The sequence below is a fragment of the Oncorhynchus mykiss genome, chromosome 3 (assembly GCF_057628025.1).
Source record: "Oncorhynchus mykiss isolate SJ-2025 chromosome 3, ASM5762802v1, whole genome shotgun sequence".
Classification (NCBI taxonomy): Eukaryota; Metazoa; Chordata; class Actinopteri; order Salmoniformes; family Salmonidae; genus Oncorhynchus; species Oncorhynchus mykiss.
This window is the reverse complement of record NC_143024.1, coordinates 58490865-58504892: the sequence shown is the minus strand read 5'-3', so window position 1 is coordinate 58504892 and position 14028 is coordinate 58490865. Positions and strand designations below refer to the sequence as shown.

At 42.2% G+C, this 14028-nt stretch overlaps 1 protein-coding gene across 2 annotated transcripts in view; it reads right to left on the bottom strand.

The window, feature by feature from the left end:
* Positions 1-2787: 2787 nt before the first annotated feature.
* Positions 2788-14028, bottom strand: part of LOC110520045 (polypeptide N-acetylgalactosaminyltransferase 13) — a 56629-nt gene continuing 45388 nt past the window's right edge. For both annotated transcript variants that reach the window (XM_036974307.2, XM_036974308.2), the window contains one exon: positions 2788-6361. Coding sequence is in view for 1 of the 2 variants with exons in the window: in XM_036974308.2 (XP_036830203.1) it covers positions 6221-6361 (141 nt within the window). In the remaining variant the exon portion in view is untranslated. The remainder of the gene's footprint in view (positions 6362-14028) is intronic.

The window sequence follows — 14028 nt, the reverse complement described above, 5'->3', positions numbered from 1 at the left end:
ATAGAGGATTTGGGTTAGAGATTGATCTAAGTCTCTTCACAGTTCACACACTGGAAGGGGGGGGGGGGGGATGCAGATTCATTCTTGTCTTAAGATTATCCTAGAAGGGGGTTCGGGGATCTGTAATGCACATTGCAAAGAGTACAGAATAAAACACTTCCTAGTTGTGATCGCACATGTAAAAGGATGATATCAGGTTTTCTATTCCATTTCAAGTGAATGGTATTTCGGATTCCCATCATCGGCAAATCTTGTGTAAGGAAATGTTATAGGCCTACTCTGCTAATCAATATATTTTTTAGCCAATATACTGTCTCCCATCAAGAGCTTAAAGGAAGAAAGTTTGACATTCTTGTATAACCCATTTCATAAAAATAGCCTGGGCAAGACCTGATAGGACGGCCGGGATTGATTTATTAATCTAATCAGAGAGACGTAGGGGACATGCATTTATCGTGCACTCTGTATCAGCAGAGATGGCACTTGAGGTCATTTGCTGGGAAGAACAGCCAATCACTTGACAAGATCTTCTCTCATTTCCCTTCCCATCTCACTCCATAATCCTTCTGATCAGGGATACTGCATGGGGCCATGCTTCTGGTCACATATTAGGTTGGTTGATTCGGCACCCTATTTCTCACCAATGCTGTTGTCCTCTATTTGAAATACTGTACGACCTTGTTTTATTGTGCCTATGTTGATTTCCAAACGCAGCTCAAGGTTGATCAGCAATCCTCTGTCCACGAAAGAAATGGGTTGTGATAGCCTTTCAGCAAAGATAGCGTTTTGACTTGATCTGGGAACATGGCCTCCGTCCCAAATGGCCCACTCTTCCTCATATGGTGCACTACTTTTGACCAGAGCTCTGCCATTTGCGATGCACACTGGGCCACTCCGTACTGAAACAATAATAGGCCCCCAAACATTCTTCTGTCATGTAACATGAGAGCGTGTAGTGGCTAATCTAAAACACAGCTGGGTCAAATAGACAGAGCCACTGAGGCACACAATAAACTGTCAACATCTTGTGGTGATCAAACGATATTACATCTGTCCAAGATCTGAGATGATTGTCTTCCATACAGTAGATCAGCTTTTCTTTAACCATATATATATATATATATATATATATATATAGTGTATAATTATTATAAAGGGTTGTGGGTCAGAGTTAATACACACTGGCAAACCATTTCACTCATATAAGATACTGTATTGCAAGGCATAAACACCCCTGAATGAGTAACTACACAAATGGAATTCATACTTTATTATACAGTACTTTTAGTAGGCATCCTTTTCAGAAACACAGGAAACAGCGAGTCCTATATGGATGTTTTCATTGTCTAGAATAGCAGCACAACAGGGCTTGTTGCTAATGCACCAGCTCCTGGTGATTGAACATTGGTTACCACACAATTACTGTGGTTAGAAGAAGGGTTCCTCCTTCTAATCACTGCCTTACTGTCTAAATGGCCATTATCACATAGAAGTCGTTTTTTTTGTTTTTTTTACAATCACTTCCCTTAAACATGTCAATATCCAGATTGCGCCAGGGATTGCACAACCGCCGTCCACGTCAGTGGCTTCTGCATCAGTCGCTGCAGATTGTCTAGGGTCCGCATCCCAAATGGAACCCTTGTTCCCTATATAGTGCACTACTGTTGACCAGAGAGGTGCATCAAAAAAAAAAATTGTGCGCCGTCTAGGGAATAGGATGCCATTTGGGTCGCTGTCAAGATCTGTACATTTGAGATGTACTACTACAAGACAGACAGCTCTCCCATGGCAATTGATCAGTCTCCCCAGTCTCCCACACAGTCTTGCCTCAAACCATCTCTAATTAAAGCTATGTTTCATTCTGGGCACAGTGGAAGTGCAGGTCCCCACAACAATCAAGGGCAGGCTTACTCCTCTGGACCTCTGATCCTGTGTGAGAAGAAAGGGGCCATCCAGGCTGCTGATTCTCCCCTCCTCTCTCCCCATTATTGGATTCACTTCTCCGGCTGAATAAAATCCCATATATCAAGCGCACTAGCAGGGAGAGAGAGGCTGGCAGACACACGCGATCATGTACATATCAGACACGAGGAGAAAGAGAGGACCAACCCAGTCTAGGACCGTGGCCTTCCTCCCTTGCATTTAACCGTGAGGGTGTTGATGTTGGGAAGGAAAACGAATTGAAATCGGGTGAATAGCGGAACACATTTAAGGGGACGGCGAACGTAGTAGTCAAGTGCTGTAGTAGCTAATGCACTGCCGTTTCTTCAGGATACTGGGTGTGAAACGTCTCTATAATCACGACCGAGGACGCTGGTGTATAATGGCCCATAAATCGTGTGAGTGTTGAGGCTTTTCATGGCAGCCGTGTCGGAAATGCAATCCCTTTTTTTGTGTGTTACAGTAGACGAACACAGACGTGAAAGCGTTAAATCCCCGGCTGTCTCCATGGTGAGGGGCACTAATCATGCAGTACCTCTTAGCGCCACAGCGAGCCCAGTCAGATAAGGCTTCCATTATGCTCTTATTTTAGACCATCTCATCCCTGTAATAGACTGGCAGCCCCTGTGTGGCTGTCTTATTTATCCCCATGTGTCCTGATTTGTCTGTCTAGGCCCCACAGCAGCCCGCAGGTGTGAGCCTGGCTGATTGATGTTGGCTTAGGGTGCCTGCCTCCCTGCCTGCCTCGGAGTGCCTTGCTGCCTGCCGCTGTGCAGAGGTGCTGAAGTGTTGTGTAGCCAAACTCAGATTGGGCCCCATGAGGAGTCATTAATTACACTGGAGTGGTTGCCTTGGAGAGGTTTACAAATATTTATTTAAAAAAAAAACTCCCATTCTCTGATGTGGGTGGGGAAAAGGGAAATATACAGTGAAGCAATTAAGTTATGCCATTACATGTAATATTATGCAAATACGCTTTGAGACAGTTTTCCAGCAATGTAAGGCGTCTATAAACCAAATTAGTGTGAAATCGTTTGTCGTCAAGACTTCAACCTTAGACCGAGTCTTTATTGGAAGCCATTTTGACATGAGATTCAATCCGATCGCGGGTTTGTCGACAACGCGCCATTTAAAAGGCCGTTTCAGTTTGCGCCGACATATTAACATTTTAGTCATTTATCAGACACTCTTATCCACAGCGAACTTACAATTAGTGCATTCATCTCAAGACAGCTGGGTGAGACAACCACATATACACAGCCATAGCAAGTACATTTTCCCTCAATAAAGTAGTTACTATCAAAGTCAGTGCTAGAAGGAAAATACATATATATATATTTTTTTTTATATGCAGCGTTTACCGTGAATGTGGTCTCTGCGAAAGCGGGAACATTGCCTTTAAAGGACGCATTGTCGGCAAAGGGCAATCAGATTGAAACCCGGACCCAGTTTATACTGGACCTTCTCCATAGACTAACTCTAGACCTGACCCAGCAACTATAATGAGCGTATCATTGAGCCATGGTTAAAGCGCCCACCAGGCTCCTAGTAGATATTAAGGTTGAGTCCCAAATGGCACCCTATTCCCTCTATAGAGCACTACTTCTGACCAGGGACCTAGAGCCCGATGGGCCCTGGTCAAAAGTAGTGCAGCACATAGAAAACAGGATGCCATTTGGGACGCATCCCTAGAGCTAAGGAGGAGACGGGAGACACAGGGGGGGGGGGGGGGCCTAAAAGTTTCAACAGAAATGTTTAATCAACAACAGATTTATTCGATTTGTCGTTCACCGTTTCATTGGTTCGTATCATCCCCCAGTAATCAAACACATGGCAGATTCCATCAAGATAACTTTTTTTCATTTCTTCTTCTTTTTTTGGGGGTGTTTTTTTACAAAAATGTACAAACAGGTAACATACATCAGCTTAGACCAATACATGTACAGGGTAACAGTTCAAAATTCAAACACAATCTATAGTACATTCCTATTGTAGTACCATGCATGTCAAGATAAGCTACGGGGTGAAGTTTCCCCTACTGTCGGAACAGATCTAGGATCAGCTTCCTCTTCCCCAATCCCAACCTTAACTATTAGTGGGGGGATATGAGTCTAGGGGCAACTTCACCCTACACCTAAAGATAATCTAGGTGAAACTAAACGATAAATATATATGAACGTAAACAGAGTTCATTTCATTTGAGTCTGAATGCCAAACAAACAGTAGGCATAGATATGACAGTGTTCAAGCATCGAGATAGTTTGAATCCGTTTTAGTACAGTAATGTCCATTAGGTAGTTTGTGGGTTTTTGCTGATGAACCTCTAAAACACATTGCACATTTCATAAAACCCCCTAGAAAGCATTAACAGAGTTCCATTGGTATTTCTGAACAGCGCACGGGCAATGGATTCAATGACATAACCATGCCACGCTCTACATTTCAACGGGGCTTTCAAGTTTCACAGCGTCTTAGAAAAATAATTGGTTCTGTATGTACAGTCACTGTGACGACGAAAACATGATGATGGCCGTTATTTATTTACACCACCGGATGGATGTCAGCGGGTCCGGTTTGACAATCCATTGAAAAACATAGTTGATCCGTTTTCAAAAAATCTTGATCATAATCAAGACATTTTTTCATGCATCCCAAATGGTCCCCTGTTACCTATATAGAGCACTACTTTTAGACCAGAGCCCTATGAGACCTGCTCAAAAATAGTACAACAGGGTACGATTCAGGACGCATCGTTTGACTGACCATCAAAATGGCACAGTAAAGTGGTAAAACACGATGAGTTTTGTTTAGTCTCATTATACTGTTGCCATTGTTCATATTGATCGATTCACTAATGCTGAGATGTTTCGGGGAGCTTTAGACTTCACAATAGCTTAATTAAATAAACAAGAAACTTGATATTCAAACCGACATTGTAAATGCACTCACAACCTTTTCATGTCGACAGATCATTTTTGCTTTATGTTTAGATCGGGCAAATGATATGTTATAATGAACCGTGCAAATGATAAGTAAACTATTATAATGAAAGTGATGGACATAATGTCTAAAGTAGAATAAGGGAACCTTCAAGTAGACAGACGTATCCAAAATAAACGATACATTCAATAACCCAATGTTTGGGGAGCGGACCGTGCTACAGTGCAGTACAAACAATTTCAACAAACAACTGCATTCTGTGACAACTACTCCGGGTTGACTTTGAGGCAAAGCTTGTCAAGATTTTTTCCTTTCTCTAAATTCCTTGACCCATTCAATAATGGACTATTTCTCTTAAGGCATACCGTATCAATCCAAGTAACTTTGGCCTCAGATATACAGTTGTGTTTTGAAACAGTGTTATGACATGACATATCTATTTCCTGTAATTACAAAAGGGACAGTGCAAACCTTTATGCCATTGAGCATTGAAGCAAAAAAGCTGCCGAAATTACATTTGTAATGCAAATTGGATAATGGTAAATTAGATTTGACAGCTATATGCCTCCATGCACGAGTTCTGTATCACCTCTAATGTTTTGCGTTTTGTCAGCCTCTTGATATGTACCCATCAACAACAGCAACCCTTATCCTTCACCCTCAGATGTACTACGTGGCTCCAACACAGATGTGAATTGGGGGGTGTACAATGTCCGAACAGAATCATCTCTTTTCAGGGCTACACTTTAAACACACACTTGTGTTCAGAGCCAGAGTACATAGTCTGCGAGATCCCACAGACGTACAAATGGTGTCCTGCTATCGGTGCTGCTGCTGTACAAAAGTCGGGAACCTCTGAACGCACACCCGACCAGGTTTGAGAGCCATCTGACATATACGGTACCGTCAGTGCGATAGTCACTCTGATTCCAGCTTCCTCCATATGTAAAAGTGTGAGTCAACGTCACCTCAGACCCGTTCATATGAGTCAACCATACAGATATTTTCTGGCTGAGAGTGTGCACGCCAACCTCTTGCCAGCCACTGTGTGTAATATTGATTGAATGAGGGGATCGGAATTGCAGATAACGCCCTTGCCGAGCCTCCGAAGCCCCGTGGGAAAAAAAACACACAAAAAACACAGGCTGCAACCTGCCTGCTTCTTCCCCACCTGCGAGTGTTGAAGGAGGCAGGAGCGTGTGCATGATTTAAAAAAAAATACCTGGTGGAGCGAGGCAAAGGTAGTGGCCAGCGGGAACGAAGTGGGCGGTGGTTCAGGTGGGGGCGAAACTGGCCAGGGTGGTGGTGAGTGAAGTTGGAGGTCCTGCTCCTCGTCAGATCAGAGCGTCAGTGTCATGTTGCGGAGGAACCACTGCTGGGAGCGGCTGCCTGTGCAGTCTCTCAGGGTGGGCACCATCTTGTCCTCCTCAGTAGGCATGTCCAGACACTGGTTACTGTTGACGTGCAGCAGGGTCAGCCGCTGGGGAGAGAGGCGCAGGCAAACAGAGGCAGAAACACACACACACACACACACACACACACACACACACACACACACACACACACACACACACACACACACACACACACACACACACACACACACACACAAAGGTGAATGAGCATTATGCACTGAGCACATAGGCTGGGTTCTTGGCCTCTGCTCCACCTTGCAGCCAGAAAGATGGTTACTGGGAAGATTAGAGATACTTCAAAATTAATGTCCTCCACCCGCTAATACAGATTTTGCAGTATATTTTCCAGCAGGTTGTATGTGGATTACATTTCATTTACAGAAACATCATCATTGGGTATTGAAATTATGCTGATTTATGTTGCACTAAATAAGTCTTTCTACATTAATTTTGTGCTAAAAATCAAGGCTCTTGAATTAATCTCTGGACTCTTTTACCTCAAGAGGATTCGTTTTGTAGAAATCAATCTTTTGAGTGTCGATAATCTTTTGAGTGTTTCCTCGTGTCGATACTTAAGCCCCAAGACTAACGGCAAGGAGAGGTAGCATAAAAGGTCTTAATTAACCAGTTATGGCCACTTGCTCTCTCTTTGTCAGAGGTACTATACTTTGCCATTTTATACCTCCTTCACCAGTCACTACTCTAGTCAAAATGTCCATACAGAGCAGAGACGGGGTAGACTCCAATTCCTGCCATTTGGCCACGTTTCACTTCTGAGGAAATAAAATGACACATTTCCAACCGATAGCGTTAGCTGTATTGTGTCAGAACAGGTGCATCCATGCAATGAATCTCCAGCTCAACCCACTTGGGGTTTGAGGCCTGGTCAAAAGTAGTGCACTATACATGGACACGGGTGCCATTTGGGACACATCCCTGGTCTGTTAGAGGTAATATGATACAGCTCTGTGTGTGTGTTGGGACACCAGTCATCACCCAGAGCCATTGTAGAAGTACAGTACAAGTACATCATTTTTTACATACAACTGGCGACGAGACACATCGCTCGACCGGCAACATGTCCCGCCTGACTTACTGTACAGTAGGGGAGGAATCAGATGGGCTTGAAAGTTGAAAGTAATAGAGGATGTGGGGTTCAGAGTACAACGTTGTATATAGTCAGGTCCATAATTATTGGCACCCTTGATACAGATGATCAAAAAACACTGTATAAAATGAATAATACAAATACTGGGCTATATTGTATGCGCCAACAACAACAAAAAATGGGAACATCATTTTATACTAATGCAATTGCTGAGAGAAAGAGATATATTTTAACAAGTGACAATAATAAAAAATAAATCTTAAAAAGACCCCAACCCCCCCCCCCCCCCCCCCCCCCCCCCCCCCAATACTCGAGCACTGAGCCTTTATCTAAAATGTTTAATGAGATTGGATTCCTCTATACACAAATCCTTCCAGATCCTTGATATCCTTTGTCTGCTCTTATGGACTGACATCTTCAATTCAAACCACAGGTTTTCAATGGTGTTCATGTCTGGAGATTGCAAAATGTAAATTTTGCATCAATGAACAATTTCTTTGTGGATTTTGATTAGTGCTTGGGGTTATTGTCTTGCTGGAAGATCCACTTGCGGCCAAATGTCAGCCTCCTGGCAGAGGCGACCAGGTTTTTGGCTAAAATGTCCTGGTACTTCGTAAAGTTCATGATGCCGTTGACCTTAACAAATGGCCCCAGGACAAGTGCACGCAAAAATAGCCCCGTAACATCAAAAAATCCACCACCATATTTTACCGTAGGTATGAGGTACCTTTCTGCATAAGCTTTCGTTTTTCAACGCCAAACCCACCACTGGTGTGTGTGTGTCCAAAGAGCTCTGATTTCACGTAACCTGACCATTGCACCGGTTCCAATCCAAGTCCCAATGCCAGTTATCAAACTCCATAGTGTTTAATATCATATTTTTGTGATGACTTCTACTTGTGATATTCATGAACTGTATTTGGATGAACTAACAGTCCGCTAAAACAAAATGATTCAGGGAGTTGGTTTAGCATTTAAACTTAAGCACTGCGTTGGCATCATAGTTTGACAGAATGCTAGAATCCATATTCTCCAGCCCTATTGCTCATGGGTTAGATGAAATGCAATGAGTTTCCTTCTAGGGAGCTTTTCCTGTCCACTGTGTTCACACCTCTTGCTTTGCTTGCTCTTTGGCGTCTAGGCCAGGTAACTGTAAAGCACTGTGTGACAACTTCTGATATTAAAAGGGCTTTGTGAAATCTTTTGATTGATTAGTTGATCGATTGATTTTCCTGGAGCATAACTGAGAGGCATATGCATTGTTACCCTCAAGTTAAAAGGGAACTCATTAGCAGCCTAATTGGGGACGATTGCAACTAACATTGGCCACTTGATTATCGCCAGCTGATCTCTCGTTAAACCATCAATAGTTGCTAAAATCCCTCGCACAGCTGATTTGAATTGCAACCATCCTCCGCCCCTGATTTAGCGCTCCATAGTGTCGATGTCAGGGTTATCTTTTAGTCCTGATTGCAACCACAGAGAAATAGGCACAGTTGTTTACACCGCCCAAAATCGGTCCGCGAAATAACCACAAAGCGGGGAATTTTTGTATGGAGGTCAATGAGTGTCAAATTGGGTCAACAAAAAGTGGAATTGCTAATTTGCTACGTGCGGCTTATTTGATCGAATAGAAGTTTTGTAATGGTTCGTTAAGTAGTTACGAATGCAATGATAAGTGGATAGCATGTGTCATTTGGGCAACTTTGGAAAAAAAAAACGTTATATCGGAGTTGTACTTATTGTTCACTCACGTATCTGCCCTCTCATTGGCTGGAATAGTCCCACCTGATCACACCTCCTCCCGCCTGCCTTCCATCTTTGAGGAAATACATTTCCATTGTTAGAGCGGTCACTCGACTATCTTGTCAATATAATAGAAAATATTTGTTGCAAACCAACATTTTCAAAACTATTTCACCCTCTGTTGGGTATTAATCATCGGAACAATTTGATCTTGCCAGGCGCTATTTAATCTATCGCTGAAGCTTTACAGATTGTGCATAGACACAAGGAACATTGCCTTTAAATTCCAATCACGCTTTAACGCTGAACTTCCATGATATGGATTGAATAGAGCCCTAAGGGCTATTTATCTATTTAATAATCATTCTGTAAAACTGAAATAAAGTATTTCATTTCCTTGTTTACCACACAATATTTTCTATGGCAATGTGGCCTACCCTAGAATATATAAAAATATGCCTATCCAATTTATTGGGTACAGGACAGAACAACTTATCAACTCTGGTAATGCTCCCATGGTGATTTTAATCAGATGCACAGGGGGGTTGTGGTCAGGTCAGATCACCTTAAGGGAGAAATACAGTGCCTTGCGAAAGTATTCGGCCCCCTTGAACTTTGCGACCTTTTGCCACATTTCAGGCTTCAAACATAAAGATATAAAACTGTATTTTTTTGTGAAGAATCAACAACAAGTGGGACACAATCATGAAGTGGAACGACATTTATTGGATATTTCAAACTTTTTTAACAAATCACAAACTGAAAAATTGGGCGTGCAAAATTATTCAGCCCCCTTAAGTTAATACTTTGTAGCGCCACCTTTTGCTGCGATTACAGCTGTAAGTCGCTTGGGGTATGTCTCTATCAGTTTTGCACATCGAGAGACTGACATTTTTTCCCATTCCTCCTTGCAAAACAGCTCGAGCTCAGTGAGGTTGGATGGAGAGCATTTGTGAACAGCAGTTTTCAGTTCTTTCCACAGATTCTCGATTGGATTCAGGTCTGGACTTTGACTTGGCCATTCTAACACCTGGATATGTTTATTTTTGAACCATTCCATTGTAGATTTTGCTTTATGTTTTGGATCATTGTCTTGTTGGAAGACAAATCTCCGTCCCAGTCTCAGGTCTTTTGCAAACTCCATCAGGTTTTCTTCCAGAATGGTCCTGTATTTGACTCCATCCATCTTCCCATCAATTTTAACCATCTTCCCTGTCCCTGCTGAAGAAAAGCAGGCCCAAACCATGATGCTGCCACCACCATGTTTGACAGTGGGGATGGTGTGTTCAGCTGTGTTGCTTTTACGCCAAACATAACGTTTTGCATTGTTGCCAAAAAGTTCAATTTTGGTTTCATCTGACCAGAGCACCTTCTTCCACATGTTTGGTGTGTCTCCCAGGTGGCTTGTGGCAAACTTTAAACGACACTTTTTATGGATATCTTTAAGAAATGGCTTTCTTCTTGCCACTCTTCCATAAAGGCCAGATTTGTGCAATATACGACTGATTGTTGTCCTATGGACAGAGTCTCCCACCTCAGCTGTAGATCTCTGCAGTTCATCCAGTGATCATGGGCCTCTTGGCTGCATCTCTGATCAGTCTTCTCCTTGTATGAGCTGAAAGTTTAGAGGGACAGCCAGGTCTTGGTAGATTTGCAGTGGTCTGATACTCCTTCCATTTCAATATTATCGCTTGCACAGTGCTCCTTGGGATGTTTAAAGCTTGGGAAATCTTTTTGTATCCAAATCCGGCTTTAAACATCTTTACAACAGTATCTCGGACCTGCCTGGTGTGTTCCTTGTTCTTCATGATGCTCTCTGCGCTTTTAACGGACCTCTGAGACTATCACAGTGCAGGTGCATTTATAGGGAGACTTGATTACACACAGGTGGATTGTATTTATCATCATTAGTCATTTAGGTCAACATTGGATGATTCAGAGATCCTCACTGAACTTCTGGAGAGAGTTTGCTGCACTGAAAGTAAAGGGGCTGAATAATTTTGCACGCCCAATTTTTCAGTTTTTGATTTGTTAAAAAAGTTTGAAATATCCAATAAATGTCGTTCCACTTCATGATTGTGTCCCACTTGTTGTTGATTCTTCACAAAAAAATAAGGCAATCGCAAGGCACTGTAAAAGTTTATGCCCGTATCACAATGTTTGTACAGGGGGGTAGGAGGAGACTCAGCCTATGGTTAAATATGAGTGCTTGTGTGAAAATGTTTTTGTCTGAATGCAGCTGTATTGACCCTCTGGGCAGAATAAACTTGGTTAAGCTTTCATAAGGTCCGTTGAGTGTTTTACTTTGAGAATTAGAACCTAACACATTCTTTGTGAGGCATTGGAACATCTCCCTGGTCTTTGTGGTTGACTCTTTGTTTGAAATTCACTGTTTGACTGAGGGACCTTACCGATTATTGTACTGTATATGTGGGGTACAGAGATGAGGTAGTCATTCATAAATCACGTTAAACAGTATTATTGCACACAGAGTAAGTCCATGCAACTTATTATGTGACTTGTTAAGCACATTTTTACACCTGTATTTATTTAGGATTGCCATAACAAAGGGGTTGAATACATATTGACTCTAGACATTTCAGCTTTCATTTTTTATTAATGTAAAAAAAAAAAAAAAAAATTGAAAAACATGATTCCACTTAGACATTATGGGGTTTTGATTGTAGGCCAGTGAACCAAAAAACTCTAAATTTAACCCGTTTTAATTCAGGCTGTACAACATAATTTGAAAAAGTCAAGGGGTGTGAATACTTTCTGAAGGCACATACAGTTGAAGTCGGAGGTTTACATAGACTTAGGTTGGAGTCATTAAAACTTGTTTTTCAACCATTCCACAAATTTCTTGTTAACAAACTAGTTTTGGCAAGTCGGTTAGGACATCTCCTTGTGCATGACACAAGTAATTTTTCCAACAATTGTTTACAGACAGATTATTTCACTTATAATTCACTGTATCACAATTCCAGTGCGCCAGAAGTTAAATAGAGTAAGTTAACTGTGCCTTTAAACAGCTTGGAAAGTTCCAGAAAATGATGTCATGGCTTTAGAAGCTTCTGATAGGCTAATTGACATAATTTGAGTCTCAAACGCAGTGCCTCTTTGCTTGACATCATTGGAAAATCAGAAGAAATCAGCCAAGACCTCAGAAAATAATTTGTAGACTTCCACAAGTCTGGTTCCACCTTGGGAGCAATTCCCAAACGCCTGAAGGTACCACGTTCATCTGTACAAACAATAGTACGCAAGTATAAACACCATGGGACCACGCAGCCGTCATAACACTCAGGAAGGAGACGCGTTCTGTCTCCTAGAGGTGAACATACTTTGGTGCGAAAAGTGCAAATCAATCCCAGAACAACAGCAAAGGACCTTGTGAAGGAGGAAACAGGTACAGGAAACAGGTACAGTGCCTTGCGAAAGTATTCGGCCCCCTTGAACTTTGCGACCTTTTGCCACATTTCAGGCTTCAAACATAAAGATATAAAACTGTATTTTTTTGTGAAGAATCAACAACAAGTGGGACACAATCATGAAGTGGAACGACATTTATTGGATATTTCAAACTTTTTTAAACAAATCACAAACTGAAAAATTGGGCGTGCAAAATTATTCAGCCCCCTTAAGTTAATACTTTGTAGCGCCACCTTTTGCTGCGATTACAGCTGTAAGTCGCTTGGGGTATGTCTCTATCAGTTTTGCACATCGAGAGACTGACATTTTTTCCCATCCTCCTTGCAAAACAGCTCGAGCTCAGTGAGGTTGGATGGAGAGCATTTGTGAACAGCAGTTTTCAGTTCTTTCCACAGATTCTCGATTGGATTCAGGTCTGACTTGGCCATTCTAACACCTGGATATGTTTATTTTTGAACCATTCCATTGTAGATTTTGCTTTATGTTTTGGATCATTGTCTTGTTGGAAGACAAATCTCCGTCCCAGTCTCAGGTCTTTTGCAGACTCCATCAGGTTTTCTTCCAGAATGGTCCTGTATTTGGCTCCATCCATCTTCCCATCAATTTTAACCATCTTCCCTGTCCCTGCTGAAGAAAAGCAGGCCCAAACCATGATGCTGCCACCACCATGTATGACAGTGGGGATGGTGTGTTCAGCTGTGTTGCTTTTACGCCAAACATAACGTTTTGCATTGTTGCCAAAAAGTTCAGTTTTGGTTTCATCTGACCAGAGCACCTTCTTCCACATGTTTGGTGTGTCTCCCAGGTGGCTTGTGGCAAACTTTACGTTACCTACACCTTTTATGGATATCTTTAAGAAATGGCTTTCTTCTTGCCACTCTTCCATAAAGGCCAGATTTGTGCAATATACGACTGATTGTTGTCCTATGGACAGAGTCTCCCACCTCAGCTGTAGATCTCTGCAGTTCATCCAGAGTGATCATGGGCCTCTTGGCTGCATCTCTGATCAGTCTTCTCCTTGCATGAGCTGAAAGTTTAGAGGAACGGCCAGGTCTTGGTAGATTTGCAGTGGTCTGATACTCCTTCCATTTCAATATTATCGCTTGCACAGTGCTCCTTGGGATGTTTAAAGCTTGGGAAATATTTTTGTATCCAAATCCGGCTTTAAACTTCTTCACAACAGTATCTCAGACCTGCCTGGTGTGTTCCTTGTTCTTCATGATGCTCTCTGCGCTTTTAACGGACCTCTGAGACTATCACAGTGCAGGTGCATTTATACGGAGACTTGATTACACACAGGTGGATTGTATTTATCATCATTAGTCATTTAGGTCAACATTGGATCATTCAGAGATCCTCACTGAACTTCTGGAGAGAGTTTGCTGCACTGAAAGTAAAGGGGCTGAATAATTTTGCACGCCCAATTTTTCAGTTTTTGATATGTTA